This window comes from Medicago sativa, chromosome 7 (assembly GCF_051527215.1).
Source record: "Medicago sativa cultivar Bolivia chromosome 7, Bolivia_mono, whole genome shotgun sequence".
NCBI lineage: Eukaryota > Viridiplantae > Streptophyta > Magnoliopsida > Fabales > Fabaceae > Medicago > Medicago sativa.
The window spans coordinates 53,153,411-53,178,626 of NC_140755.1; the positions used below are offsets into that span (position 1 = coordinate 53,153,411).

A 25,216-nucleotide genomic window follows, 5' to 3' on the forward strand; every position below is an offset into this window, starting at 1 on the left:
TTCCTCTTTGTTGGTTCTTATATAATTCTTAACATGCTGTTAAAGCAGGATCATCTGTCCTCGTGAGTTTAGCTCAGTTGGTGGGGACAATGCATAATATATGCAAGGTCTGAGGTTCAAACTCTGGCCACCACCAAAAAAATGCATAATATATGTAAGGTCTGGGGTTCAAACCCTGACCACCACAAAAAAAAAAAGGCAGGATCATCTGCTATGTGACTTGTGTGCTCATTTTTTTTGATGAATTGAGCTCGTGAAACTTTGTATAAATGTTCTTTCCCTTTTCTTTTTTTCAATAATATTTGTTTTGTATGCAAGGAAGATTAAAAAAAAAAAAATTAATGTGTACCTAGGTTTAAGAGGGGTACATGAGATTGGGGTCAAACTTTTTTTATCTGACCGAGCTAAAATTCATTGGTTTGGATTAGGTCAAAAGTTTATTCATTTATTTTTAATTTTAAATTTAACCAAAAATATGCATAATATATGTAAGGTCTGGGGTTCAAACTCTGACCACCACAAAAAAAAAGGCAGGATCATCTGCTATGTGACTTGTGTGCTCATTTTTTTGATGAATTGAGCTCGTGAAACTTTGTATAAATGTTCTTTCCCTTTTCTTTTTTTCAATAATATTTGTTTTGTATGCAAGCAAGGAAGATTAAAAAAAAAATTAGTGTGTACCTAGGTTTAAGAGGGGTACATGAGATTGGGGTCAAACTTTTTTTATCTGACCGAGCTAAAATTCATTGGTTTGGATTAGGTCAAAAGTTTATTCATTTATTTTTAATTTCAAATCTAACTGACGAGCAATCAAGTTGATTCTTTAATTTCAAATCTAACTGACGAGCAATCAAGTTGGTTCAAGACTTCAAGTCAGATAACATGGCAAAATAGTTTAGAAAATCAAAAACAAATTTTAATTAAATGACATTTACCTTTATATAAACTAGCGTTTATATATATTATTGTCTGTTCTTTTTATTTCGTTAACATGTGTAAATTATGAACAATATTTTTTTTTATGAAATTGGTTAGATTTTTATTAAATGTTTGTGATTTCATATTGTAACATGTTTATCCTTTTAAATTACACCAACAATATAATAAATATAATACAAAACTTTATCTTTTTTAATGACATCAACAATATATTATTATTACTATTATTATAGGAAAATTTGTTTAAGGGTATAATTGAGAAATAATAAATAATGGGGAATTAGTCACTTTAGTCCCTGAATGGGGAACGATTCGTCAATTTAGTCCCTGAATGCAGATAAATTGCAAAATAGTCCCTGAATGTAGACTTTGTTAGTCAATTTAGTCCCTGAATGCAGACTCCGTTAGTCAATTTAGTCCCTGAATATAGACTTCGTTAGTCACTTTAGTCCCTGAAATTGACCATGCAGGGACTGTTTTGCATATTATCTGCATTCATGGACTAAATTGACGAATTGTTCCCCATTCAGGGACTAAAGTGACTAATTCCCCAATAAATAATTTAACCCATAATACCCTATTTTCTTTAAACATCATTATAAATTATAGATAATATTGTTCCTATTGTAGTGAAGTTGTTCTTATTTTAACAAGATTTAACTATTTTTTTAATTAATAATTTACGTAATATTATAAAAAGGATAAAATAGTAACCATAATACTTTAAATGAAGGCTAATATTAGCAAGGAAAAAAGTCAGCCCGAATTCTTTATATATTTGTTAGCCTATATTTCAAATATTTGTTTTCGACGGGAGAAAAGTTGTTTGTCGAAAGGGAGTTCCTTCAAGTGTAAGTTGAATACAAATACATTCGATACATGTTGTACATGAGCATTTTCAAGTATCAGAATTCGACTGAAGGGAATTCAAATTCTCTCTTAAGAGACAAGATCAAGGGTCCAAGACACGTGGAGGTCGAGCCAAGCGTGTTGAAGGTTTATAGTTTAGGACAATTGATTTATAGTTTTTCATAACAAATAGAGGTCACAAGTCATATACAAAAAAATTTATGCTCGAATTATTACATAGAGAAAAGAGTAACAAGACAGTGTATGTTGATTTGATGAAGCATCTTTCATTTAATTCATTGCAAATTATTTTCTTTTAAATCTCTTTACTTTCATCTTGTAAAACTTTTGTTCATTTTAGATTCTGAAAACCTTGTTGATTCTGCCGAACAAGACAGTTTTATTCATCCTTTTAAAACTCATGAACATCATGAACACTCAAATAGTTTTAAAAGAAACATTGCACAACATGTCCTAAGTTTTCTAGTTTTATCCTGCAGGTAACATTTTAAAACTAGCACTTTTGTTTACCAAAAATATCAGTAAACAATATTATACTTCTTTACATCATGAGTTTGAGTTCGCTTTTTCATTACCTATTTTGCCCTTGATTTAAACTAATTTTTTTTTACTATTTTATCCTTTAATATTTTTTTTACTATTTTATCCTTTAATAATATTATTTTAGATTTAATATTAATGATTAATTTTATATTGTTGTCTTGGACAATGCATAAAAATATGCAAGGTCCGGGGTTCGAACCCCGGCCACCACCAAAAAAACAGGACTTTTTGAATTTTTTTTGGTAGTGGCCGGGGTTTGAACACCGGACCTTGCATATTTTATGCATTGTCCAACCATATGAGCTAAGCTCACGAGAACATGACTTTTTGAATCCTCTATACATACAAATGAGAATGATCAAAATGAATAATCCACATGGCAATCCAAAATCCTCTAACAACTCCCAATGCCACGTGTCCTATTTTTAGAAAACAAATCACATAGAATTTTTTTGTTCTACAAATCACTTGAATTTTTTGTTGTTATATTAACCATTCAAATTAATTTTTTATTTATAGAAAGTCATTCATATGTTGACATGTGCCTAATAAAATCACATTAACATGTTATTAAATTTTTTTGTTATATGTAACCGTATATTTTTGTTGTAGAAAGCCATACATATCATTGACTATGCCTATTAAATTCAGATTAAAATATAATGAATATTTTTCTGTGCAATTTTTTCGTAAAGGCCACAATAAAATAAATCAAACCAAATTTTTTTGTTATAGAGACCGATCAAATTTATTTTTTTATTATAGAAAGATATTCATATCATTGACATTTGTCTAATAAATACACATTAACATAATGAATTTTTTGTGTGGTTAAATTAAACCGAAATTCGCTGTTGTGTCAACCATTCATATAAGTTTTTTAATTATAGAAAACCATTCATATAATTTTTTACTTCGTTAAATCAATTTTTATTATAGAAAGACCGAATTTTTTTTATTATAGAAAGACATTCATATCATTGACATATACCTATTAAATTCACATTAACATAGAATTAATTTTCTTCGTTAAATGAAACCGGACATTTTTATTGTAGAAACCATTCAAATACTTTTTTACTCCAGAAAGTCTTTCATATATTTTAAAGGTTTGGTCAAAAAAATCCATGTCAAAGTCATTCATTATATCGTTGACATACATATGCCTAATAGAAGCATATTGCCATAGAATGAATTTTTAAATCCATTTTTATATTATAGAAAGCTACAGTAAAATTTTGTTGACTAAAATTCTAATTAATCACTTTACAATTATAATTTCTACCGTCAACGTGAATTTGTCTACCACTTGCGCTATAAGTAATTTTCATACTTTACGATTTTATGTCACTCAATCATTCTTATCGAATTCCTTTCTTTTCTAAATTTCTAAATGGCTGCCAACTTTGATTATCTCATTGACATTAACGACAATAAAAGAAAATGGTGCTTTATTGCACGAATTGTTAGACTATGGACATCAACTTATTCGAATAACTTTGAAAAACCAACGATAGTCCATTTGATTTTAATGGATAACTATGTGAGTTTTTTAGATTTTATATTTCGATACTATTATGCTTTCGTCATTTATAAAAGATTAATATTAATATGTTACATGAGTATTTTTTTTAATTATTTTTACATGCAGGGTCGCAAAATACATGCAATGGTTAGTAGCAAACATTTTAACAAGTTCAAATTTTCTTTGAAAGAAAAGATTATCTTTATCATGCATAATTTTCGAGTCAGTATCAATGAAATACAAGAAGTCATGACAACATCGCATATATATTGTCTCAACTTTACAGATAAGACTAAGATCAGACATGTTGATCATGGAATCGTTCCTTATTATTCATATTTTTTTACCCATCCTTCAAATTTTCATTTAAATAGTTACAAATATGAAGTTATGCTTGGTGAGTTTCGATTAAGTTTATTAAATTTTATGAGACATCATAATATGATATAAAATATTTTTAAGGTCAATATTTAACTACATAAATTTGTATCAATTTTCAAGATATAATCGAAATGTTGGCTAAAGTTGAGGTTGAAGATGAATAATTTTTGATGGTGTTATGACGAAGATTATTTCTATGGATCTAAAAAAGAATGGGTTTGTTTACTTCATTAATCTTTGTTGACATCAACTTATAAAATCTATACTTTCATAGAATAGTAACATGAAAATGTTTATGGTATATTTAGTTATCGATTCAAGTGTATTCTCCATTATTTTGTGGATGACTTAGCCGATTTTATACTATCTGAATCTTCTGACAATGCATGTGTGGTGGTTTTCCTTGGAAAGATCAAGTTATGGAAAAGTAATTAACAAATTTCACAAATTCAGAAAAAATTAACACTCAAAGCTAATATATTCAGTTAAATCCAAGCATACCTACTGTTCATAACCACAATAATTATACCAAGATGTTATTCAATCTAAAATTCAATGTTGTTGACGAATTGAAGAACAAGTTTTTTCTTTACACATATATAAAAAGAAATTATTTTTTTTAAACCAATTTATTTTCAATCCAAAATTCAATACCATTTATTTTCATAACCAATTTATAAAAAGAAGTTAATTTTTACACCAAAACCTTGAAACATTAGGCATATGAGTAATTTCTCTTATATTTTCCTCAGCATCTACTATTGCATCCAATGTAGAACTTAATATGTGGACGTTACACATTTCTCTTAATACGGGGACATTGCCAAATAAAGTTAAGATGAGTCACAATATGCCAAAAAAGGTGGTTGGTGGTGGTTTTAAGGTGGTAGGTTTATGTTTCTTTCTTTCATGAGAGTAAGGAAATCAAATTAGAAAAAGAAAGACGGTTAAAAATCAAATTTAACATGAGAGAAATGATAATAAAAAAAAAATGTGTGTTTTAACCGTGAGAGTATAAGGAATGAAATGAGTTTATGATAATTTTGCAATTTTTTTTTGAAGGATTTGAAGATTTCGAGATAACTATTTTATCAAAAATTAGACTCAATTAAAAAAACGTCACATCATTTTAAAATTTCAAACAAGCGTATATTTTTTCAACTCAACAAAACACATATATTTTTTCGTTGTCAGATTCCACCAATGAACTTGAAATAATGGAGGTTGAATAAAAAAATAGCATGAAAGCGAATGACATCTAATAAATAAAATTTAAGATGAAAAATTAAACAAATGATATCTAAAAACTAACAAAATAGTTCATCATAATTTTGGAACTTTCTAGGTATCCTACATCGAGTTTGATATCACATAGTCACCCTAAATCTTAAGACATTAGTTATATGAGTCATCTCACTTATTTGTTGTTCAAATTATACTATTTGATCCAATATATAACTTTGATTCACACTTTTTTTAAAGAACTTTAATTCACACTTGATACATTAACATTTGTTAATCAACTGTGTAATTCTCCGCGTCTGTAATCATGTGATATAGTCGAATAAGGTCAAATGGAGGCACAACATGTTCAAAAAGGTTGGTTGGAGGTGTTTCATTGAGGGAGATTTTTGTTCATTCTTTTCAAGTGAAGAAAGAAAGTATATTCGAAGAAAAAGAACATATATGAAAAGGAAATTTGAACATGAAAGAAGATAAGAGAAAAAAATAAGTATTGTGTGTTTGTTTGTCAGAGTATAGGAAATAGTGCGAGTTGTCGGTAATTTTATGAGTTTTTTTATAGAGTTTGAAATTTTTGTGTAATTATTTTACCAAAAAATAGATTCAATTAAAAAAAAACGCCACATAATTTTAAATGTGTAATAAACATGAGTTTTGTCAAATTAGTGTAACACAAATGCAAATTTTCATGATCACTTGCCACCAAGAATAAAAAATGAATGAATTTAAAACAATAGAGGTTGAATGAACAAATTCATAGGAAAGAGAATGACATCAAAAAGCTAAAAAAAAAAAGTTCATTATAATATTATGCCTTTCAGGGGATCCTACATTAAATTTGATTATCACATCAAACTAGGAGAATCCACACAAGCGAGTTTGACATCACATCTTCACCATAAACCTTAAGGTATTAGGTATATGGGTCATATCACTTACTCCATCTGGTCACTATTATAAGCAAATTTTGACTTTTTAAATTCATTTTTTTTTGTGGTGGTCGGGGTTTAAACCCCGGACTTTGCATATAGTATGCATTGTCCATACCCACTGAGCTAAGCTCACGAGAACTTTTCAAATTCATTTAATAAATGATGTATGTGGTCTATATTGTTGACCATATACATCATTTATTGAATGAATCTAAAAAGTAGAATTTGCTTATAAATGAGACAAGAGAGAGTATATGTTTCTCAACATCCACTATTACATTCAATGTGGAACTTTAACTTACACTTGACACATTAACATCTCTCCCTCAATTATGAGACTTTCTACTAAGCATGATAGCAAAACCCGTACCCGCAGTTACCCGCCCGAACCCACCTTGATTTGACTGGGTTTAGGTATAGGTTTAGTTTATCACTGATTTCTTAGCATGGGTAACATGGATATATGTATCCACCCCGAACACATACTCAAACTCTTTTCAAACGAAGAAAATTACTTTATTGCCTATTGAGATTTTCCATGTTATCATAATTGCTATTGAAATTAAAAGGAGCAACCAAATTTCTCGATCATGGAAATCTTAATGTCATCATATTGTTGAATAATGCAGTATAACATTGCTTGTGGTGCTCGAAAAACTTCTTTTTGTATTAAAAAAATGATTCATTACGGGGGTGAGGATAAGACGGGGATACCCAAACCCGCGCGGAGAAGGGGATGTGATTCAATTTCTGATCCCCATTGGATATTAGTAGGGTAAAATATAAGTATATTAAAGTCGAGGATCAGATCCGGAAGGGAAACGTAAAACCCTACCGGAAATAAATTGCAAAGATATTACAATTACACTTCTTTTTCTTCCAGAAGGGAAACGTAAAACCCTTCTCAATTACACCCCATTGTCATGCCTTATGCATCCGAGATCAAACCAAACTATGATACCATCGTTGAACTTTATGGGGGTGTCAACGCTGGTGTGGACCAGCCTATTACACAAAAATCAACTACACAAATGAGAATGATACTACATCTTCTTGAAATATTTTAAGTATGACGGAATTATAACTTGTGCTTATCTGAATAACTATTTAAAACATCGTTTTTTTAAGTACACCATTGTTTTTTTTACTCTGCAAAAAATATAATATATTTTAGAGATTTAAAAAAATAGCCTAGCACCCGTGCATTGCACGGGTTAACACACTAGTTTGTTACAATTTAAAAGTCACTAATATTCCCCAAAAAAAAAGTCACAAATATTGTAAAAAAAATTAAAAGATCACAACTATTTGTAACGTGAGTTCCAATCTTTATATATAGCATTGAGTCACAAATAATAGTAACATAGCACCGTACTTGGTTTAGAATTGAGAGTGAAAAAAAGTCGAATAAGATGGAAAAGATGAAGAACAATTTCGACTTGGTTTCAGACGTTTCCGATCACAAATACCGCCTCAACAACATCGGTGGAAATTGCTTCAGCGACACAAAAAGTGCCATATATAAAAGAATCATGAAAGAGTGGAAAATCCTCAAAAAGAATCTCCCTGATTCCATCCACGTCAGAGCCTACGAACGCCGTATTGATTTACTACGCGCAGTCATCGTTGGCGCTGCCGGTACACCTTACCACGACGGCTCTTCTTCTTCGACATTCAATTCCCCTCCGATTACCCAAACATCCCGCCAATGTTCCATTACCACTCATTCGGGTATGGTCTAAACCCTAATCTCTACCCTAACGGTTTTGTTTGTTTAAGCCTTCTTAACACATATATTGGTAAAAAGTGCGAAGGTTGGGACCCATCGAGTTCAACTATTCTTCAGGTTTTAGTTTCTATTCAAGGGCTTGTTCTCAACGAGAAGCCACTTTTTAACGCACCTACTTATCGTGTGTTCAAACGTTCTTTTCATGAAAAAAAGTCACGTGCTTACATGGAAGATGTTTTTGTTCTCACGTGCTACACTGTCGTTAACCTAATTCAAAAACCACCTAAGAATTTTGAGGATTTTGTGAAGGAACACTTTCGTGAAAGAGGTCATGTTCTTCTTGCTGCATGTAGAGAGTATGTGAATGGACGTGTGATGGTTGGGTATTATAGTTACAACAACAACCAAATGGCATCGTCGTCTTCATCGACCTCGACGACAGGTATTAAGGTTAGGGAGTCTTTTCAGAAGTCTTTACAGTCTGCTTACTGCAATATGTATAAGCAGTTTATAAAATGTGGTGCTTCTTTGGAGGGTTTTCTTCAAGAGTTGGAGCTTGAAGAACAAGGCAAGGACAGGAGCAAGAGTAAGAGTAAGAGATCCAACGGTGGGGGTGGAATCTTCAAGAAAGCTATGGGGAAGATCAAACTAGCTTTGGGATTGAAGAAGAAGAAGTAGAAGAAAAAGAGTACTTTTTATCACGAGTTTAATTTTATTTTTATTCTATAACAAAAGAAAAATCTTATCTTTGTTAGGTTTTTAGTCTATAAAGAATTGCATTTTATTTTTCTCTAAGTCACTCTGGTTTATGAAACGTTTCTAGCTTCAATCAAGTTAAATTGTTCCTTATCTTTTTCTTCTTCTTTGTTCCGCATCGTATTTGGTTTTACAACTTTTTTTCCAAGTGAAGTTAAGTAGTGCTTGTGCTTTGGTGCGGCTTCGTAGAGTTGAGGTTAGTATAGTTTGAAATTAAGTTTTGTATGGCTTCATCTACATTTGATAAATAACAATAGGTTTTGGTTAAGGGTAATGATATGATATGTATACACTCATTCATCCATTTTAAATGAAGACTTACATTCCCACCACCAAATAACAAACAAGTGAGGCATTTAAAGAAGGGATAAGTTGGGTGGATGGGTGTCCACCAATCTTTTCTCTTTGGTTAAGAGTAAATATTGTTGTGTTGTATGAGTAACTTTGCAAATGGTACCTACAAATTAACTTGCAAATTTATTCATATCATACTTTTGATTTGATTGAGTGATGGGTAAATTACCCACGGTTCTTCACAGGCAACCTATAATTCTCTTAGTAATTATGGTCTTTGAAGAATAAAATATAATCTTGTTTTGAAATTATAGGCTAAATTGGACATTTTGTCCTTTAATTAATTTAACAATTGAGCTATACTGCCTCATTAATTAGATACAAGAATCTTCTAATGAGTATACTTTAAACATGTACTTGTGAAGAATAAAGTAACTAGTATTTGGGTGGTTTTTTTAACTTCTAATTTTATCTTTAAACAAGTTTATCTACAATAATGTTATATTGTCGGTAACTTTCAATACTTTATAGTATATATAAATGGAATACATGATTTTTTGGAGACTTTTTTCACTATCAATTATACCATTAAATAAATATATCTACAAGAGTGTTATATTGTTGGTGACATTAAAAAAAAAAAAAAATTTATATTATTTTTTTGTATTGTTGGTGTCATTAAAAAATATAAGCAGGAGAATGCTAATTAGTGCCCCAAGGACATTGGTTAAACATCCAAAATAAGTAATTTTTATTTAAAAAGTTGTGTAATCATTACTTGATCAAAAAGTAACATCTTATATTTCCATGACAAAACTTCTATTAGTAGATTCTTTAACTAATGCCCTGAGGGCACTCGTTAACAAGACCCATAAAAGTATTGTTTGTCATAATATGAAAATGTAAAATATCCACACCTATAATTTTTTTTGGGGATCCACACCTATAATCTTAAACAAAATCATTATTTCATAAAAATAATTGTTCGTAACATATACCATTAGCGCACGAAAACGAGTTGACGAATGACCACTCCATTCCTGTCTAAACTCTAGTATAAATAATATCTTCTTTTAGATATGTTACTAATATTATTATTTTAGAGGATTATTATTATTATTCTTATTAGCGTTCAAACAGATATTTCATGTCCGTCTGTCTGCATTTTTTATTGCGCTAATGCGTATGAATTCCAAATAATTTTTTTTAATGAAATTTTGATTAAAATTATAGGTATAGAAAATAGATATTTTGCATTTTCATATTATAACAAATTATAGTTATCTTTTTCAATGTTATCAATAATATAACAAATATAATATAATTTTTTTTAATAACACCAATAAAATAGCATTTTTAAATTTAAATTTGTTTAAGGGTATAATTGGAAGTGAAAAAACCAGACCAAAACCATATATTATATTTATATATTGTATAGATATCAACACTTCAATTAATTTTCTTAGCAAAAAGAAAAAACTTGAATTAATATCTATGATTTAAAAATTCAGTATTTGAATTAATAAATTGAAACACCTTTTGATTTGATATATAAAAGTCTAGAACTATATTAGAAAAAATAAAATAAAAAACTGCAATTTTGTTATTTTTCTTCATTAGTATTCAAATAAGAGCAATGATTTGTGAACAACCCATTTGTACAACGACAACTTATTAACTTTTTTTAAATTTTTTTTTGGAAGATTTAGATTTTCGATTTGCGTTCTCCTCATAGTGTTGCAGTGGTTGTCTAAGTTTGGTTGTGCAAATAACACAACTCTTTAAATAAAGTCATTTAACGACGTCAATGAAGGTTGACTCACTTGATAACAAGTTGACTCACTCGTAAGGTAGTAGATTCAACTCTCAATATCAATTCAATGACCTCTTTAATGTATGATATGTAAGTATTTATGTAATCGCTTTCCGAGCTTAGAAGCTTGTCCCGACTCCAACGAGGCTTTCCCCTCAAGTACAATTCATATAAACTTTCTTTTTCATAAAAGAGGTCATTCGATGGCAAAAAAAATTCAATTATTAAGTGTCCAATAATACTTGACAATTGATAAGAAAAAAGTAACATATCCAAAAACGGTACTAAGAATGTATCAAAAATATACATAAACTTGGTTCATTGTGACATTTATGTATCTATGTACATAATGGTGTCTTGATTACTTAAGAAGAAAAAGAACAAAAGTGAGTGATAATATTGAAGAATTTTTATTAGTTAAGGGCATTTTCTATTCAATAATAATATGAAGGTTATTTTTTAGGCTCCCTTATATCTCTTTGGACCCTCTAAAGTGACGAAATTGACCTTTGTCAAGGGTACGATATTTATCGACCGGAGGACCATTTTGCTCGTATCAAAAAGAAAAATGTTACATAAACACTCTTGTTACCTATACACCCTTGTACACCCCTTTGCATTAGGGAGAAAGAAAAGGAGATGAATGAGAAAGTGTGCTTATGTGGGGTCCATGTGACCACGTGTCAAATTTTTGTGTGGGTGTGACCTATGCTTGTTTATGTATCATTGCTCTATGAAAAAACATTTCAAATAGACTTCATTCTCTTCTTCTCTAATGTCACCCTCTTGTCACTGACTCACTAACGCTTGCTCGTCATCTTTCCTCCAGACCCAGTGGCTTGCCGGAAACCCAACTCGCGGGAATCACTTCCTTCACCCCCATAATCACCGGAATCACTTCCTCCATCAGCTCACTCTTCCTCTCTCGTCTCTTGTTATCAAATAAGGTAAGGTAAGCCAATCGATTCTCCCATATCTCATTCCTTCTCCAATTGATTGATTTAGGGTTTCAGAATTGGGGACTGGGAATTATTTTACGATTGCAAATGCTTGAGCTTGATCCCATTTTTAACTCACTTTGCTTAATTGTAGTTTTGAGACTACAGTTCATGATGCTTAATTCAATAATTCACGCCTGCTTATCATGTTTTTGTTCAATTCAACATAATATGATACATTCTCATAGAGTTCTGTAAAAGCATAATTGAAGAATAAAAAAAAAATTATGATTTGAAATTCTTATCAATGCATATAGTAATCAGGTCTTTGATTGTGACGAAAACACAACAAAATTTCCGAAAAAACACAAGGTTTAGAACAATATTGAATCTGGGTGCACAAAAGAAAATAACTGCAACTTTTTTTTATATATAGCTACTTGCAGTATCATTAAAAAAAATATACTAGCTACTTGCAATACGGTATGTATATACCGGAAGCTTAAAAAAAAAAAATTGAAAAATGTGCATCCGGATTCTAACTGCCGGAAGTTAAAATTGCAAATTCCAAAATGTGCATCCGGTAGATACATTCCGGAGGTGCAAAATGTGGAATATGAAAATGAACTACCAGATTTTATGTACCGGAGGTTCAAGTTTTTAAGTACCAGGGTTAATTTCGTATTTTTAGGGGGGCTAAAGAGATATTGAGGGGGCTTAAAAAGCAATCTTCTAATAATATTTGATGCTAAACAAAACCAATTACCCAGTATCCAAGCTTATCGGAGCCCCGATCTTCTCCATAGTGAACGATGACAATGGCAGTTGTAACCAGAAGAAAATTAGTTTCCTTTGTTCGTTCAACTTCAACAACCCCTTTTCTCAATCACACTCAATATTCAAACTTTCTCTATATTCTCTCTTCTTCTCATCCTCATTTCTCTACTACTTCTTCTTCTTGTTCAGGTAAGTTAATTTTCATTTTTCACTATCATTTTCATTCCTTTCTTTCTTTTTAATTAAATAATTAATTGATTGATTAATTCACTTTGCGTTTGTCTTGTGTTTCAAGATCAGAGGATAATTTTGGACCTCTCAGTGATGATAAATTTAAAAAATGGAAAAATGGTGGTGGAATTTTCCATGAATCAGCTTGTATTGACTCAACGGCTTTTCTAGATGTTGGAGCTATTGTTCATTCGGGATCTGTTGTTGGTTCAAATGTTCGTATTGGTTCCGGAACTGTGATTGGACCTTCTGTTTCTATTGCTCATTCAACGATAATTGGGTACTCTTTCTCTATTGCTATGCTCCTCTCACTTTTGTTTTTGCATAAGGCTTTTTCATTTTGCTTTTCAATGTGATAGGTCACTTTCAGTCTAATATTTATTATATTACCTTGGACTAATATACCATTTATTTATTGAATTTCACTCCACTTAATTACTCCTGGAATAATGGTGTTTGACACTAATTTTACCATTGAATCAACTCAACTGATCGGTTATTTTATAATAGCGCACAACTCAAATGTGACATTTAAACTGAGACGAGGCGGAGGGAGTAAATGTGTGAGACCGAGAGAATCGTTACACCCTCTTAATGTATCAAATTTAAAAAAACATCCCTAAGTCACTGACTAACAGAAGATATATTCAAGGATCAAATCAATTAACGAAAGATACATTTTGAGAAACAAACTAACTGGCTAACAAAACATAAATTTGAAGATGTTTTCGTAATTTTAATACATTCAAGGAGTATAATGACATGGGGTAACACATTTAAGGATCAAAGTGATTCTTTACCGGTTATTTATTTATTTATTTATACTTTACATTGGAAATATGGTTTTAAATGGTGGTCATGGTTGTGTCATGATCCTAAATATTGCAAAGAATCATAGTCAATTGCAGCCTACGAAGCACGAACACTCCTTGGATTAGGTGTGTCCTGGTGTCGGATACGTGTCGTGTCCAACACCAACATATATAATTACACTTAATTATGTGATTTCTCAAATTATTAGCAGTGTCGGCCTGTCAGTGTCCGTGTCGTGTTTGTATCTGTGCTTCATAGATTGCAGCTTATGCTGCCTAAAAAATGGTTGCATTGCGGTTTTGGCAACATAAAGGACCGTTATGCGTGACCCATATTGTTGTCACGGACATTATTTAAAACCTTGATCGAAAATATATTGTCTCTTCTTTTATTTGTAATTATGTAAAGAGGTTCACATGCCTGTTTATGTCTGAAAACTTGTATATGTGCAATTTCACTATTAAACTAATGTCTGATGCAAAAGAATTTGTAATTGTATTGAAGAGGTTCTGATGCTAGTATATTTTTTCCAGGTTTAACATCTCACTTAGTAATTGCAGTATAGGCGATTCATGTGTAATTCACAATGGAGTCTGCATCGGCCAAGATGGTAATGCTGGTTTTCTAAACTTGCTTGTTTTTTAATAGTTAAGGACACCAAGTGTCATGTTATGGACCTGGCAGTAAGTTTGGCGTAATCACCGTGTCACTGTATTTTTGTCAAACTCACTTCCAATCCAAACATGCACACAAAATACATATTATATGTGGTTAAGAGACATTTAACTTTAGCAGTAGATGGTGCTTAATGTTGAATAGATAATAAGTCACACAATGAAATAAACTAGAATTGATTGTTGTTTTGTTACAGTCACTTCTTTTCCGTAACATTAGTGCATTGTATTTTACATGCAGGATTTGGATTTTATGTGGATAGTGACGGTAACATGATAAAGAAGCCACAGGTTGGTAATTTGTCTTGTAATTGATTTTTATCCTATATATGTTGAAAGTTTCTTTCTGTTTAACAATAATTTTCAACTGGCATAGATTGTACTAATAATATGAATTTCTTGCTTTAATCTGTCAGAAGCTCAATGTAATAGTAGGGAACAATGTGGAAATTGGTGCAAATACATGCATTGACAGGGGCAGGTTATTTTTTTGATGGCTTTTATCCTTTTCTATTTAGCTTCATGATGTGTCAAAAAATGTATGAGTGAAAGGAAGAGAAAATTGTATTATGATTAATTAGTTAGAAAATTACAAGAGGTTAAGCTTATATAGCATACACCTATGCCAGCTCATCACAGAGTTTCTAACTAACTAAATTCAAGTGAAATTACACTTAAATGCTAATGAAATGTAAATGTGTTAAATGTCTCGTGTCTCTTCTATAGTTATTATTGCTGATAATTTTCACTTTTAATTGCTATCAACTAATTATATTCACTCATTGGCCATGCAGCTGGAGAGATACATTTATTGGGGACAACTCGAAGATAGATAATTTAGTTCAGGTTAACATTTAGCTTTTACATAATTACAAAAGCGAAAAAAAAAATGCTTTGTTGTTTTGTTCTGATTAGTTCTGCAGATTGGCCACAATGTAGTTATTGGGAAGAATTGCATGCTTTGTGGACAAGTTGGGATTGCAGGCTCAGCAACGTATGTTATCTTCGTTCATTTTGTTGTTATGTAGTAAATTTTGGGATGATATATCTGGTCGAATTCATATTAGAACTAAAGTTATTGCCGAGGCTTACATGTTTCGCTGTTATGTGTTCAGCATAGGAGATTATGTGACGATGGGAGGAAGGGTAGCAGTGCGTGATCATGTATCGATTGCATCAAAGGTATGCTTTTGTTTTACTTGGTGCATTGAGGATGGTTGGCTATTGATTAGCGAATGAATAATTGGACTTTCATGCTTGTTGTAACTTGTAAGACAAACAATATCAAACTATAATGATCTTGGAAAGTGTTATTAAGTTAAAGATTTGAAAGACATTGGGAATAAATACATGTTTTTTTTTTTTGACTAGAGGAAATAAATGCATGTTAATTACCTGAAATTTAGCTCTTTTCATATGCATTTTCTATCATCAGAATAGTTTTCATCTTCACACTCACGGTATCAGTACAACCTGTAATTCCTTGCTGGCTGTACCAAGTGCATGTTTGCTTTGGTGGTGAGTTCAGCAGAATCACTGGTGCCACCGTGATTTTGTCATACTCACCGCTATTCAAATGATCAATTGACACTGTTTTAATTTATTTTGCTATTGTATTATTTTTACTGTTTGTAAATTGGGTGCTTGGGGTTGAGCAGAAGACGTCTGATTGCAACGTGCTTGCAGGTTCGACTTGCTGCGTTAAGTTGTGTAACCAAGGACATCACAGAACCTGGAGATTATGGTGGCTTTCCTGCTGTAATGATCTACTAGTCTTGTTATTTATTCAATATAATGCATTAGCATCAAAGTTCATAGTTTGACATTGACATGCATACATGTTATTGGGTTGGGTCCATTCATAAACCAGCTTCCTTTTTGCTTTGTAGGTTTCTATTCACAAATGGCGGAGACAAGTTGCCAGCAGTTTTGCAGTTAGAGGAGTCTGAATACTTGCATCATAAAATCAATATGTAGTGACTAGTTAGCACATTTTTTAATGCTAAATCATAGTTTTGTTAAGTCGACCATTACATAGCAAGATTGAAATATGTCTTAGATTATGAATTATTTGTGTTCCATACGGTTTACACATTATACATAATTTCTTACATGGAAGAATTTTTCTTAACGAGCATAAATCCAAAACCTAGTCATTTTGTGTCGCAGAGTGGTTTAGGTACAAATTTGTAGGAATGATGAGATTTCTAAGCTTATTATTGTTTATGCTTCCTTGGCACATGACTGCATGCAAACAAATAAAATTGTTTATTAGGAGTTGGAAGGACAAACATCCAAGGGTCTTTCTTTGGTGGTAAGGTACCTGAACACATGGGACATCATTTGCCAAATAAATTTTGCTTGCCTTGTCATTCAAGTTTTCGAATGTATGCTAAATTTGAATCTAGTCACTAACCATTTTTTATGTATGAAAAGGCTCAAATTTCATATCGTTTTGTACCTGCCCTTGCTCAAATGTGATCATTTTCCAGCTGTTTTATTTATGTAGCTTTACTCTTCTGGGAGTTATCATAATCATCAAGCTATATAGCTTCTTTGTAGTTACATATGGAAAGTATAAGAAAGCAGCAAAAAGTAAAACTAATAACTACCAAAAACTCATTACACTTAGATCGCCCCTTTGGCAGTTGGCACAATATTTGCACAATAACTTGACAACCTCCTCAAGTGAAACAGAGTACCAACTAAACCTCCTCAAGTGAAACAGAGTACCAACTAACTTGTATAAACATCCTTGCATATCTTAATGCATCTTAACATGTAGAATATTAGAAATGCCTACATTCTTGAAGAGACGATGTGAAAATATCCCAAATGATTCATATTCATATTCAAATCAAAATCACTTTCCTATAGTTTATTCTAAGCGACAAACCTGTCTCTACATCATGTCGATGCTGGTGACTGATGCCATAACTTAAGTCAGTGTTGTGAGCAAGCCAATACGCTTGCGCAACTAGAGAACGAATAGGTTGATTCATATCTTAGAAAATGTGCTTGTTTCTCAAACGTCAAATAACCAATATGATGCACATTATAAACTCCTCAGCACAACAACCACACTTCATGCTGCATTGGAATAGGTTCTGATGACCAACCAACGAAGCTACTCAACCAATGTGATCACCATTTGCAGTGATTCTGAGCAAAACCTGACAACAACTCAGCCAAATTTGAATTTAGAAGAATTGAAACATCACCAACGGATCTCAAACATAAGTTTTAAAATCCTTCTAACAACATATTATTGAGGAAAACAAAATTATGTTATGGGTTGCATAGAATACCCACATAGAGTAATGCTAGCAACACTCTCTTTTGAACACTTTCTCTAATACTCACTCATTTATTGGTTTAATCATTGTGGGTCTACACTTTGAAAATGTGGTGGGACATATATTGATTTCTTCCAATAAGAGAGTGAGTGCTAGAGAGAGTGTTCAAAAGTCATCCAATTTAGGTTAGCTTCCTCAACTATCATCACAATACTTCTAACCGGAGGAGGATGGAGAGACAATTATCTTCACATTCATCGTTCCTTCATGATGAGAATAGCAAAAACTGCATTTAGTTGGGTGTATTTGGGAAAACTTTCCACTCAGTTTGGTTTACAGTTTTTGTTTTGTCAACCGAACTAAACCAAACCACGGACTCACCTAATTGAAGATATTAAATTAGTAACTCAGTCTAACTCAAATACCCAACCCTTTTTTTAATTAACATTATATGTAAAATGTAATTTTTTTTCAATACATTAAAAAGAATCTAAATTGTTTCTCAATCGTCGCTTCATCTCAACTGTCTCTCCTCCATCGCCTCTCTCCTAGCGACTAATAATATCAAAATTGTTAATTGTTGCAAACTAATTTGTTGTTGCAACTAATATAATAATTAAAGTTGTTGGTAGATTTTTCAAATTATATATTGTCTCACAATTGTTGTGAGTTTTTAAATTATGGGTTGTCTCTCAAAACATCAAACCAACTAAACTAACGCAAACCACATGTTTTCGTATCTAGTGGTTCAGATGACTTTCAGCTTTAAAACCGAACTAAACCACATGCGAACACCACTAGCCATAACCACACCGTATGGACCATAAGTCCATAACAACTAATTTGATATACGAGTTGAATGAGTAGAAGATCACATATTCAAACCTAGAGGAAGTAGAATAAAACACTAGTTACTAAATATTTTTGTTAAAAAAAAGTTTTTTTTAAATAAAGAAAGAAGTTAAATTGTAGTATTATGAGACTTAAAAAGGAAATAAAATTATTATCAAAGGTTAATTAAATTGAGAATGAAATACAACGGTCATATTTATGTTGGGCCTTATTACCACCATTGCGTAGGAAATAAGCCCGAAACCGCCATTGCGTACTAAACACGAAAACCTATAAATACCTCACTTCACTCGCAACTTTGCTACTCACTTTTGCACTCTCTCTCTCTCTGATCAATCTTCTTTCTGAGATCGTTGAACCTTTCTGAGATTTTGCATTCAAAAGATTAATCGTTGAAGCTTTCTGAATCAACCACAAACAACACGCTGATTCTTACATTAAACCATAATCATATCTATTTTTTTTATTTTATCTTTTATTTTTTATTTTCTTTCCGTTTAATTCTTTCTGTTTAATTGCATTGCAGGTTTCTTCTTTAATCATGAATTTGAGTTACCCTTTTCGTACAAACCCTAGTTCTTCGAAGGATAAGGTAAATCAATTCTCTTTCTCACTTTAGGGTTTTTATTGATTCAAAAATGTAAAAATCGTTGTTGATGATTCCGTCAGACTAGGGTTTTTGTTGATTCAGAAATGTTAGGTTTTTTCTTGATTCTGAAATGTTAGGGTTTTTAATGATTCAAACAGATTAGGGTTTTCTGAGTTGTTTGGTTTGCTATTCAGAATTTCTCACTCTAGGGTTTTTTTTTTCTGAAAAGTTGGACAGGTTTATCCCTAATAGATCCGCAATGGATTTCGATTATGCATGCTACATGGTGACGGAGGGTACAAAGGTAAGAAAAGAGAATCCCGACAGAAATTCTGAATACCAGAAACGACTTGCGGAAGCCTGTAACATGAATGACAGAACCCGAATATTGGCCTTTAAGAACAAGCCTCCAAAACCGGTGGAACTTGTCCCTAAGGAACTTCTTTACCCTTCTCCTCCTCGTCCTCAATCCAAACCCTCCAAGCCTAGACGCATTTCTAAGGTTGTTAGTTCTTTCAAATTCTTCAAATTTATATAATCAATAATCAAGTCATTCGTTCAATTAACGTGTTTTGAATGTGTTTGTGAAATTGATTTTGCAGACTTGTACTAGCATTGTGGATTGCCCTGATATCTCAGGAGACTTTTACACCAATTTGATAGATTGGAGTGGTGATAATGTTCTTAGCATTGCGCTACAAAATACCGTATATCTTTGGAATGCTTCAAGTTGTTCTGCTTCAAAACTCGTCACCGTGGATGAGGAACATGGTCCTGTTACGAGCGTTAGCTGGTCCCCAGATGGATGTCATTTAGCCATTGGTTTGGACGATTCTCTTGTCCAGCTTTGGGATACCACTGCTAAAAGAGAGGTAAATATTGTAATTTCTTTTTAAAAGTATATACTCCATAGCATTGCATGTCATTATCTAGTTTTATATCAGCGTAAACTAATCCCTACTTTATGTGCCTCGGTGTGTGTTAATGGATGTGGCCTATCTAGGAAGAGTAATTATTTAACTCATCAGTTTTGCCTTGATCCAATATTTTTTAACATTAGACCATGTTCATTCACTGTCTTACATCTAAAAAATTCACTGTGACAACAACTACTTAGAAAACCATTGTTTGATAATTTGTCAATGCATGATTTGGTGAGTGTTTAAATTAAAAACTTTTACCGAGACTGTGGTTAAAAAACTAATATCACACATTACGCACGCTCTCAGAATATATCAGTGTTCTCACTTGACGGTTTTCGTAATACTTGTATGTATTTACCTAGCAGTTATATTTCACAATGCACAATATATTGGATACTTTTACAGTTTTTTAGACTAGAGATTAAGTGCTCTTTGATATGTTTTTAGCTTCGATAATTATCTTGAATTTTGTTGTACCTAATATCTAAGCATGCAGTTTTGTAGTTTGTAAGGCTAAGAAGGGATTTTAGGGATTAAAACCAAAACAAAAAAACTAAGTTTATAGGAATTGAAAACATTTATATTTATCTGTGATAGACAATCGTCAAAATTAAGTTAATCAACACTCAACAGTAAACAAACATACTATCCTTTGATCCATTCTTTGCAGTTTTTTCCAACTTGAAATTGTTCTTAATTCTAATGTTTCTATGATTTCACTTTGGTGACTGCTGCAGGTAAGAACATTGAGGGGTGGACACAGAGAAAAAGTCAGTGCACTGGCTTGGAACGGTCATACTCTGACAACAGGAGGAATGGATGGTAAAATAGTAAACAATGACATTAGAGTGAGATCACACATCGTTGAAACCCTCAAGGGACACGACGGAGGGGTTTGTGGGCTCAAATGGTCACCCTCTGGACAACAATTGGCAAGTGGTGGAAATGATGATGTTGCTCAGATATGGGATAGGTCAGTGGCTTCTGCAAATTCACCTACCCGTTGGCTTCACAGGTTCGAGGAACACAACTCTGCTGTGAAGGCACTGGCTTGGTGTCCTTTCCAGGGTAATCTATTGGCTTCTGGTGGAGGTGCACATGATCGTTGCATTAAGCTGTGGAACACACAAACGGGTGAAAGATTAAACTCTGTTGACACGGGATCGCAAGTATGTGCTCTGCTGTGGAATAAGAATGAGCCTGAGATTCTTAGCTCTCATGGTTTCAATGAGAACCAGCTTATCCTTTGGAAGTATTCTTCAATGGTGAAGATGGCAGAGCTTAAGGGTCATACCTCGAGGGTGCTGCACATGACACAGAGTCCAGATGGGGGTACAGTGGCGACTGCTGCCGCGGATGAAACGCTAAGATTATGGAATGTCTTTGGAAAACCAAAACGTGTTGAGCCCTTTGCTAGTTTCAGCTGTATCCGTTGAAGATGAAGACTTGTGTTACTTGTGTACGAAAAATAATTGTTTAAATGATTTTTTATGGTATCCCCTGTTCTAGTTTTTGCAGGTACACAGATGTTTAAGGGGAAGATACATATACTTATACAGTAAGCAAGTGTATATGTTCATACATATTACATACATAAGTTGGACTGAAGGGACATGATTGGATTTTGGAATGAGTCTGTGAATGTATGCATATACAAGACCTGTGGATTTAATTGCCGATTACTTTAATTGCTAGATCTAGCAATTTCAATAGGTTTTGCTCGTCTTTTCCCTAGCCTGAGACATGTAATTATACATTTATTAATTTTTGTCTATTTGTAGTTTGCATACCTAAAGTCTCACAGGCAGATGTAGTTTGCATAACTAAAGTCTCACATGTACCAAGTCTCACAGGCACCTGTCTTTTTTCATGACTAAAGTCTCACAGGCAGATGTAGTTTGCATAACTAAAGTCTCACATGTACCAAGTCTCACAGGCACCTGTCTTTTTTCATGAAATTACTGAAGTTTAGAAATAATGTTTCTGTTAAGAAACCAATAAATAGGTACGGGCTTTGTTTGCTCACTTTGATGCACCCTCCGAGGACATGACAAGCATACCATACACATCACAAGTAATGTCTTTAGTATCATCTCAGTTAAGATATATAACACCTAAGGTATTACGAATCCCAGTTAAGATCTTGTTTTTCCTCACAATTTTATCTGATGAGAGACTGCTTCACTGTCAATTTTGAGGTTCATATTTCTATCTTTGTAGTAATTGCTAGTTCTTTTTTCTATGTGTGACTTCTTGCAGGTTGGTCTGAAGCTGACTTCTACTTTACCATCTGTCTTCTATTATGATATGGAATATCGTGTTGGTTACTCTACATTTTGCAGTGTCCAAGATGCTTTTGGTCTTCTTTTCTATACAAATTTTTTCTTGTTTAATCTATCCCTAGTTAGTGCGAGGCGGAAATGCCTTGACAAGGAAAAAAATGGTGTTTTAGAAATAGGAACAATTCTGCACATGTGCTTCTTGCAGGTGTTATGATTGTTTGATGAACACAAAAATTCATTTTAGCTGAAAATTCATCTATTCCCTTGTCATATTATACACTTTTAAATTTCACTGGTTCTTAGTTGCTCAATATTAGCATGCTTTAACTACTGAATTGACAAAAAAGTGCAATTTCAGTGATCATATAAGAACTGCAAGTTGAGATATTCACACTTAGTTCATCAAATATGTCCTGTTTTGTTCAGATTTAATCTAAAAGGTGTATATATATTTCTTTAGATAATCCTGTTAAGATTAACGAGTTACCACAATCTGCTGTTCTTGAGAGTCTCTCAACATAGGCATCTACTATTACCAAGAGTCTACATTGTCCTGAGCTGCACAGGACAGAACTAGCATTACTAGATCTATGCTGGCTCACTACCAAAAAAAAAAAAAGATCTATGCTGGCTGTGGTGGCATGTCAACCGGACTGCTTAGGTGCCAAAATATCATCAGTAAATCTTGTCATGGTATTATACATGAAATCCATATTTGTACTGAAATTATTTGTATTGACAAATTACATTGAATATCATTTGTGAGACACTGATCTTCTATTGTTTTCTTTTTAGCTCAGAGATGGACTGTTGATAATATAGGTCTGCAAGTAAAAGCATGAAACTAAACCATACACATGTAAGTGCTGACTATCTTCTACAAATTTATTTGATGATAAATTTTCTGATTTCATATAAAATTTATCTATTTCTATTGTATAGGTGAGAAAAGCATCTGCAGAGGACTTTCTGCAACTATTGAAAGGGTGAGAGAAGCTATGCAAACAGTATAATGTTGGTGACACGGAATGAAAAACTCCATTATGGTCAAGGAACTCAGAAGGAAAGAAGCAAGTGAATTCTCAAGCTCATGATAGTTTTGATGGTCAACCTGAAGTACCTAGGATAGTTGATATATGCTACGGTGATCCCAGTAAAACAGGGAAGCTTAGTCTATCTATATTTGAAGGTAATAAATCTAATTTCAGTCAACTTTTGGCCATTTTTATTTTTTTTTAATTAAAACCCTAGTCTTCTTGAATCTTGAAGTAGTATTGCAGGTATAGTTGCTTACTTGCTTTTTGTGATATTCATGTCTGGCCATTGTTTTTAGTTCTGATGTATTCTTTGATTATACAATTAGCTAATTAGAAGTTGACAACTGTGGGTTATAAAAAGGCATGCAAGTTTGAAAAGGCTTTGTTTTCTGCCTTCATCAATAAAAGAGAAACGAAAGAAAAATCAAATGAGATTTAAACGAAGACCATGTTATAAGTTCATTTTAAAGATTAAACAATTTTGACCACATTAAAAAATGACGCGACTATCCTTGAAAATACCGTTATCTTTGGAATGCTTGAGGTGGACTCTTCTTCAAATCTGGTTTGCTGACACTCTGGAAACACTCTGGAAATGGTTGGAAGAGCCCAAGGTTGCAGCATCCTGTTGAGTCATCATACAAAGTCATCACCCTTTGGATTTCTTCCACAAACTATCTAATAACAAGTCTGATGTAATGTGAGTGATCTTATTGTAAAAGGATGTATGTATTTTATTAAACAAGCAATTCCAATTCCATTGTATGCTCTCTTCTGCATTTATGCTGTAAGTTCAATGTTAGAACAATTTATATTGAATAGAAAATTCCAATTCCATTTTTCTCCCTTTTCCTGTCGGTTGCAAAAAATAACTTAAAAGATAGAGAATGTTGGTTAGATAATACCAACATTTTTTAGTCAAGGACTGTGATCACATAGAAGGAATATAGAGATTGATTATATGAAAAGTACATGGGAATCAACCTCTACATTCTTTCATCAACCTATATGACAACTCAAATCGACTTGATCATCTAAAGTAATAATCTTCATATTTTCACATCTGAGATAATTTTGGCAGTCATGTTTATGTTGAAGACACTGTGTTGACTATATTCTAAAATCATGATACGTCTTTATTTTAAAAAATAAAAAATAAAAATGTTACTTTGCTTTCAAACTCATTATCATGTAGCATGTATGATCACTTCAACAGTATGAAAGACCTTTCATCACATTCAGACAAAACTGCAAAACAATATCATCGTTTCATATGTGAAAAGGACCTGGCATAAGAAAAACACTCTAACCCTAACCATCATGTTACAACGGCCAGAGAAACGCTGGGATAAAACGTAACACCCGGCAAAAATTATTCGTATTACAAGAAATATCAAACATCTGACATCAACGACCTACATGCACCATTATCAACAAAAAAAAAACTACACGTAATTAGACGTGCCATCCTATTATCTGATTCAACAAAGCGTAGTGTCTGAAAGTTTCAGTGTCAGCGAGAATGCTTCTGGCTGCCATAAGTAACCTCTTTTGTTTCACCGCTCTTTCTATGAATCGTCCTTAAAGCAAAAGAAATGCCACCAACAGAAGCCATAACATAAAATGCTCTTTCCGGAGATAAAGCAAGCCGGAAAAAATAAGACTAGTATCCATCTACGAGCTAGACAACGTACAGTCTAAAATTGTGGAGGGGGACCGCAGGGATAAACAAGAAGAAAAAATTGAACTGAGGCTTCGAATTGAAGATGCCATGAAGTAT

At 32.6% G+C, this 25,216-nt stretch overlaps 2 protein-coding genes and 1 pseudogene across 8 annotated transcripts; all 3 read left to right on the top strand.

Annotated features, from left to right (window-relative positions):
* Positions 1 to 7,844: 7,844 nt before the first annotated feature.
* On the top strand, positions 7,845 to 9,116 carry LOC146906734 (putative ubiquitin-conjugating enzyme E2 38 pseudogene; annotated as a pseudogene).
* Positions 9,117 to 11,848: 2,732 nt separating this feature from the next.
* Positions 11,849 to 16,598, top strand: LOC146906735 (putative UDP-3-O-acylglucosamine N-acyltransferase 2, mitochondrial). 7 transcript variants are annotated; one of them, XR_015017758.1, is made up of 11 exons: positions 11,849 to 11,971; positions 12,654 to 12,928; positions 13,035 to 13,250; positions 14,317 to 14,393; positions 14,699 to 14,748; positions 14,874 to 14,938; positions 15,252 to 15,303; positions 15,397 to 15,451; positions 15,573 to 15,639; positions 16,144 to 16,215; positions 16,347 to 16,598. XR_015017758.1 is itself a non-coding variant. In XM_085723577.1 (11 exons), the coding sequence occupies exons 2-11, from the start codon at positions 12,708 to 12,710 to the stop codon at positions 16,404 to 16,406; spliced, it is 951 nt and encodes a 316-aa protein (XP_085579703.1). In that variant the 5' UTR covers positions 11,849 to 11,976; positions 12,654 to 12,707; the 3' UTR covers positions 16,407 to 16,598. The 7 variants fall into 7 exon arrangements, 6 of the variants coding, with proteins under 6 accessions (XP_085579703.1, XP_085579705.1, XP_085579707.1 ...); XM_085723577.1 differs by having other exon boundaries at positions 11,849 to 11,976; positions 15,381 to 15,451; XM_085723579.1 differs by having other exon boundaries at positions 11,849 to 11,976; positions 13,040 to 13,250; positions 15,381 to 15,451.
* Positions 16,599 to 18,908: 2,310 nt separating this feature from the next.
* LOC146906736 (cell division cycle 20.1, cofactor of APC complex-like) lies at positions 18,909 to 24,282 on the top strand. The gene is made up of 6 exons (XM_085722951.1): positions 18,909 to 19,197; positions 19,424 to 19,696; positions 19,797 to 20,066; positions 20,855 to 23,092; positions 23,195 to 23,258; positions 23,342 to 24,282. Exons 1-4 carry the CDS (start codon positions 19,147 to 19,149, stop codon positions 21,551 to 21,553), a joined length of 1,293 nt encoding a protein of 430 aa, XP_085579077.1. The 5' UTR covers positions 18,909 to 19,146; the 3' UTR covers positions 21,554 to 23,092; positions 23,195 to 23,258; positions 23,342 to 24,282.
* Positions 24,283 to 25,216: the final 934 nt, after the last annotated feature.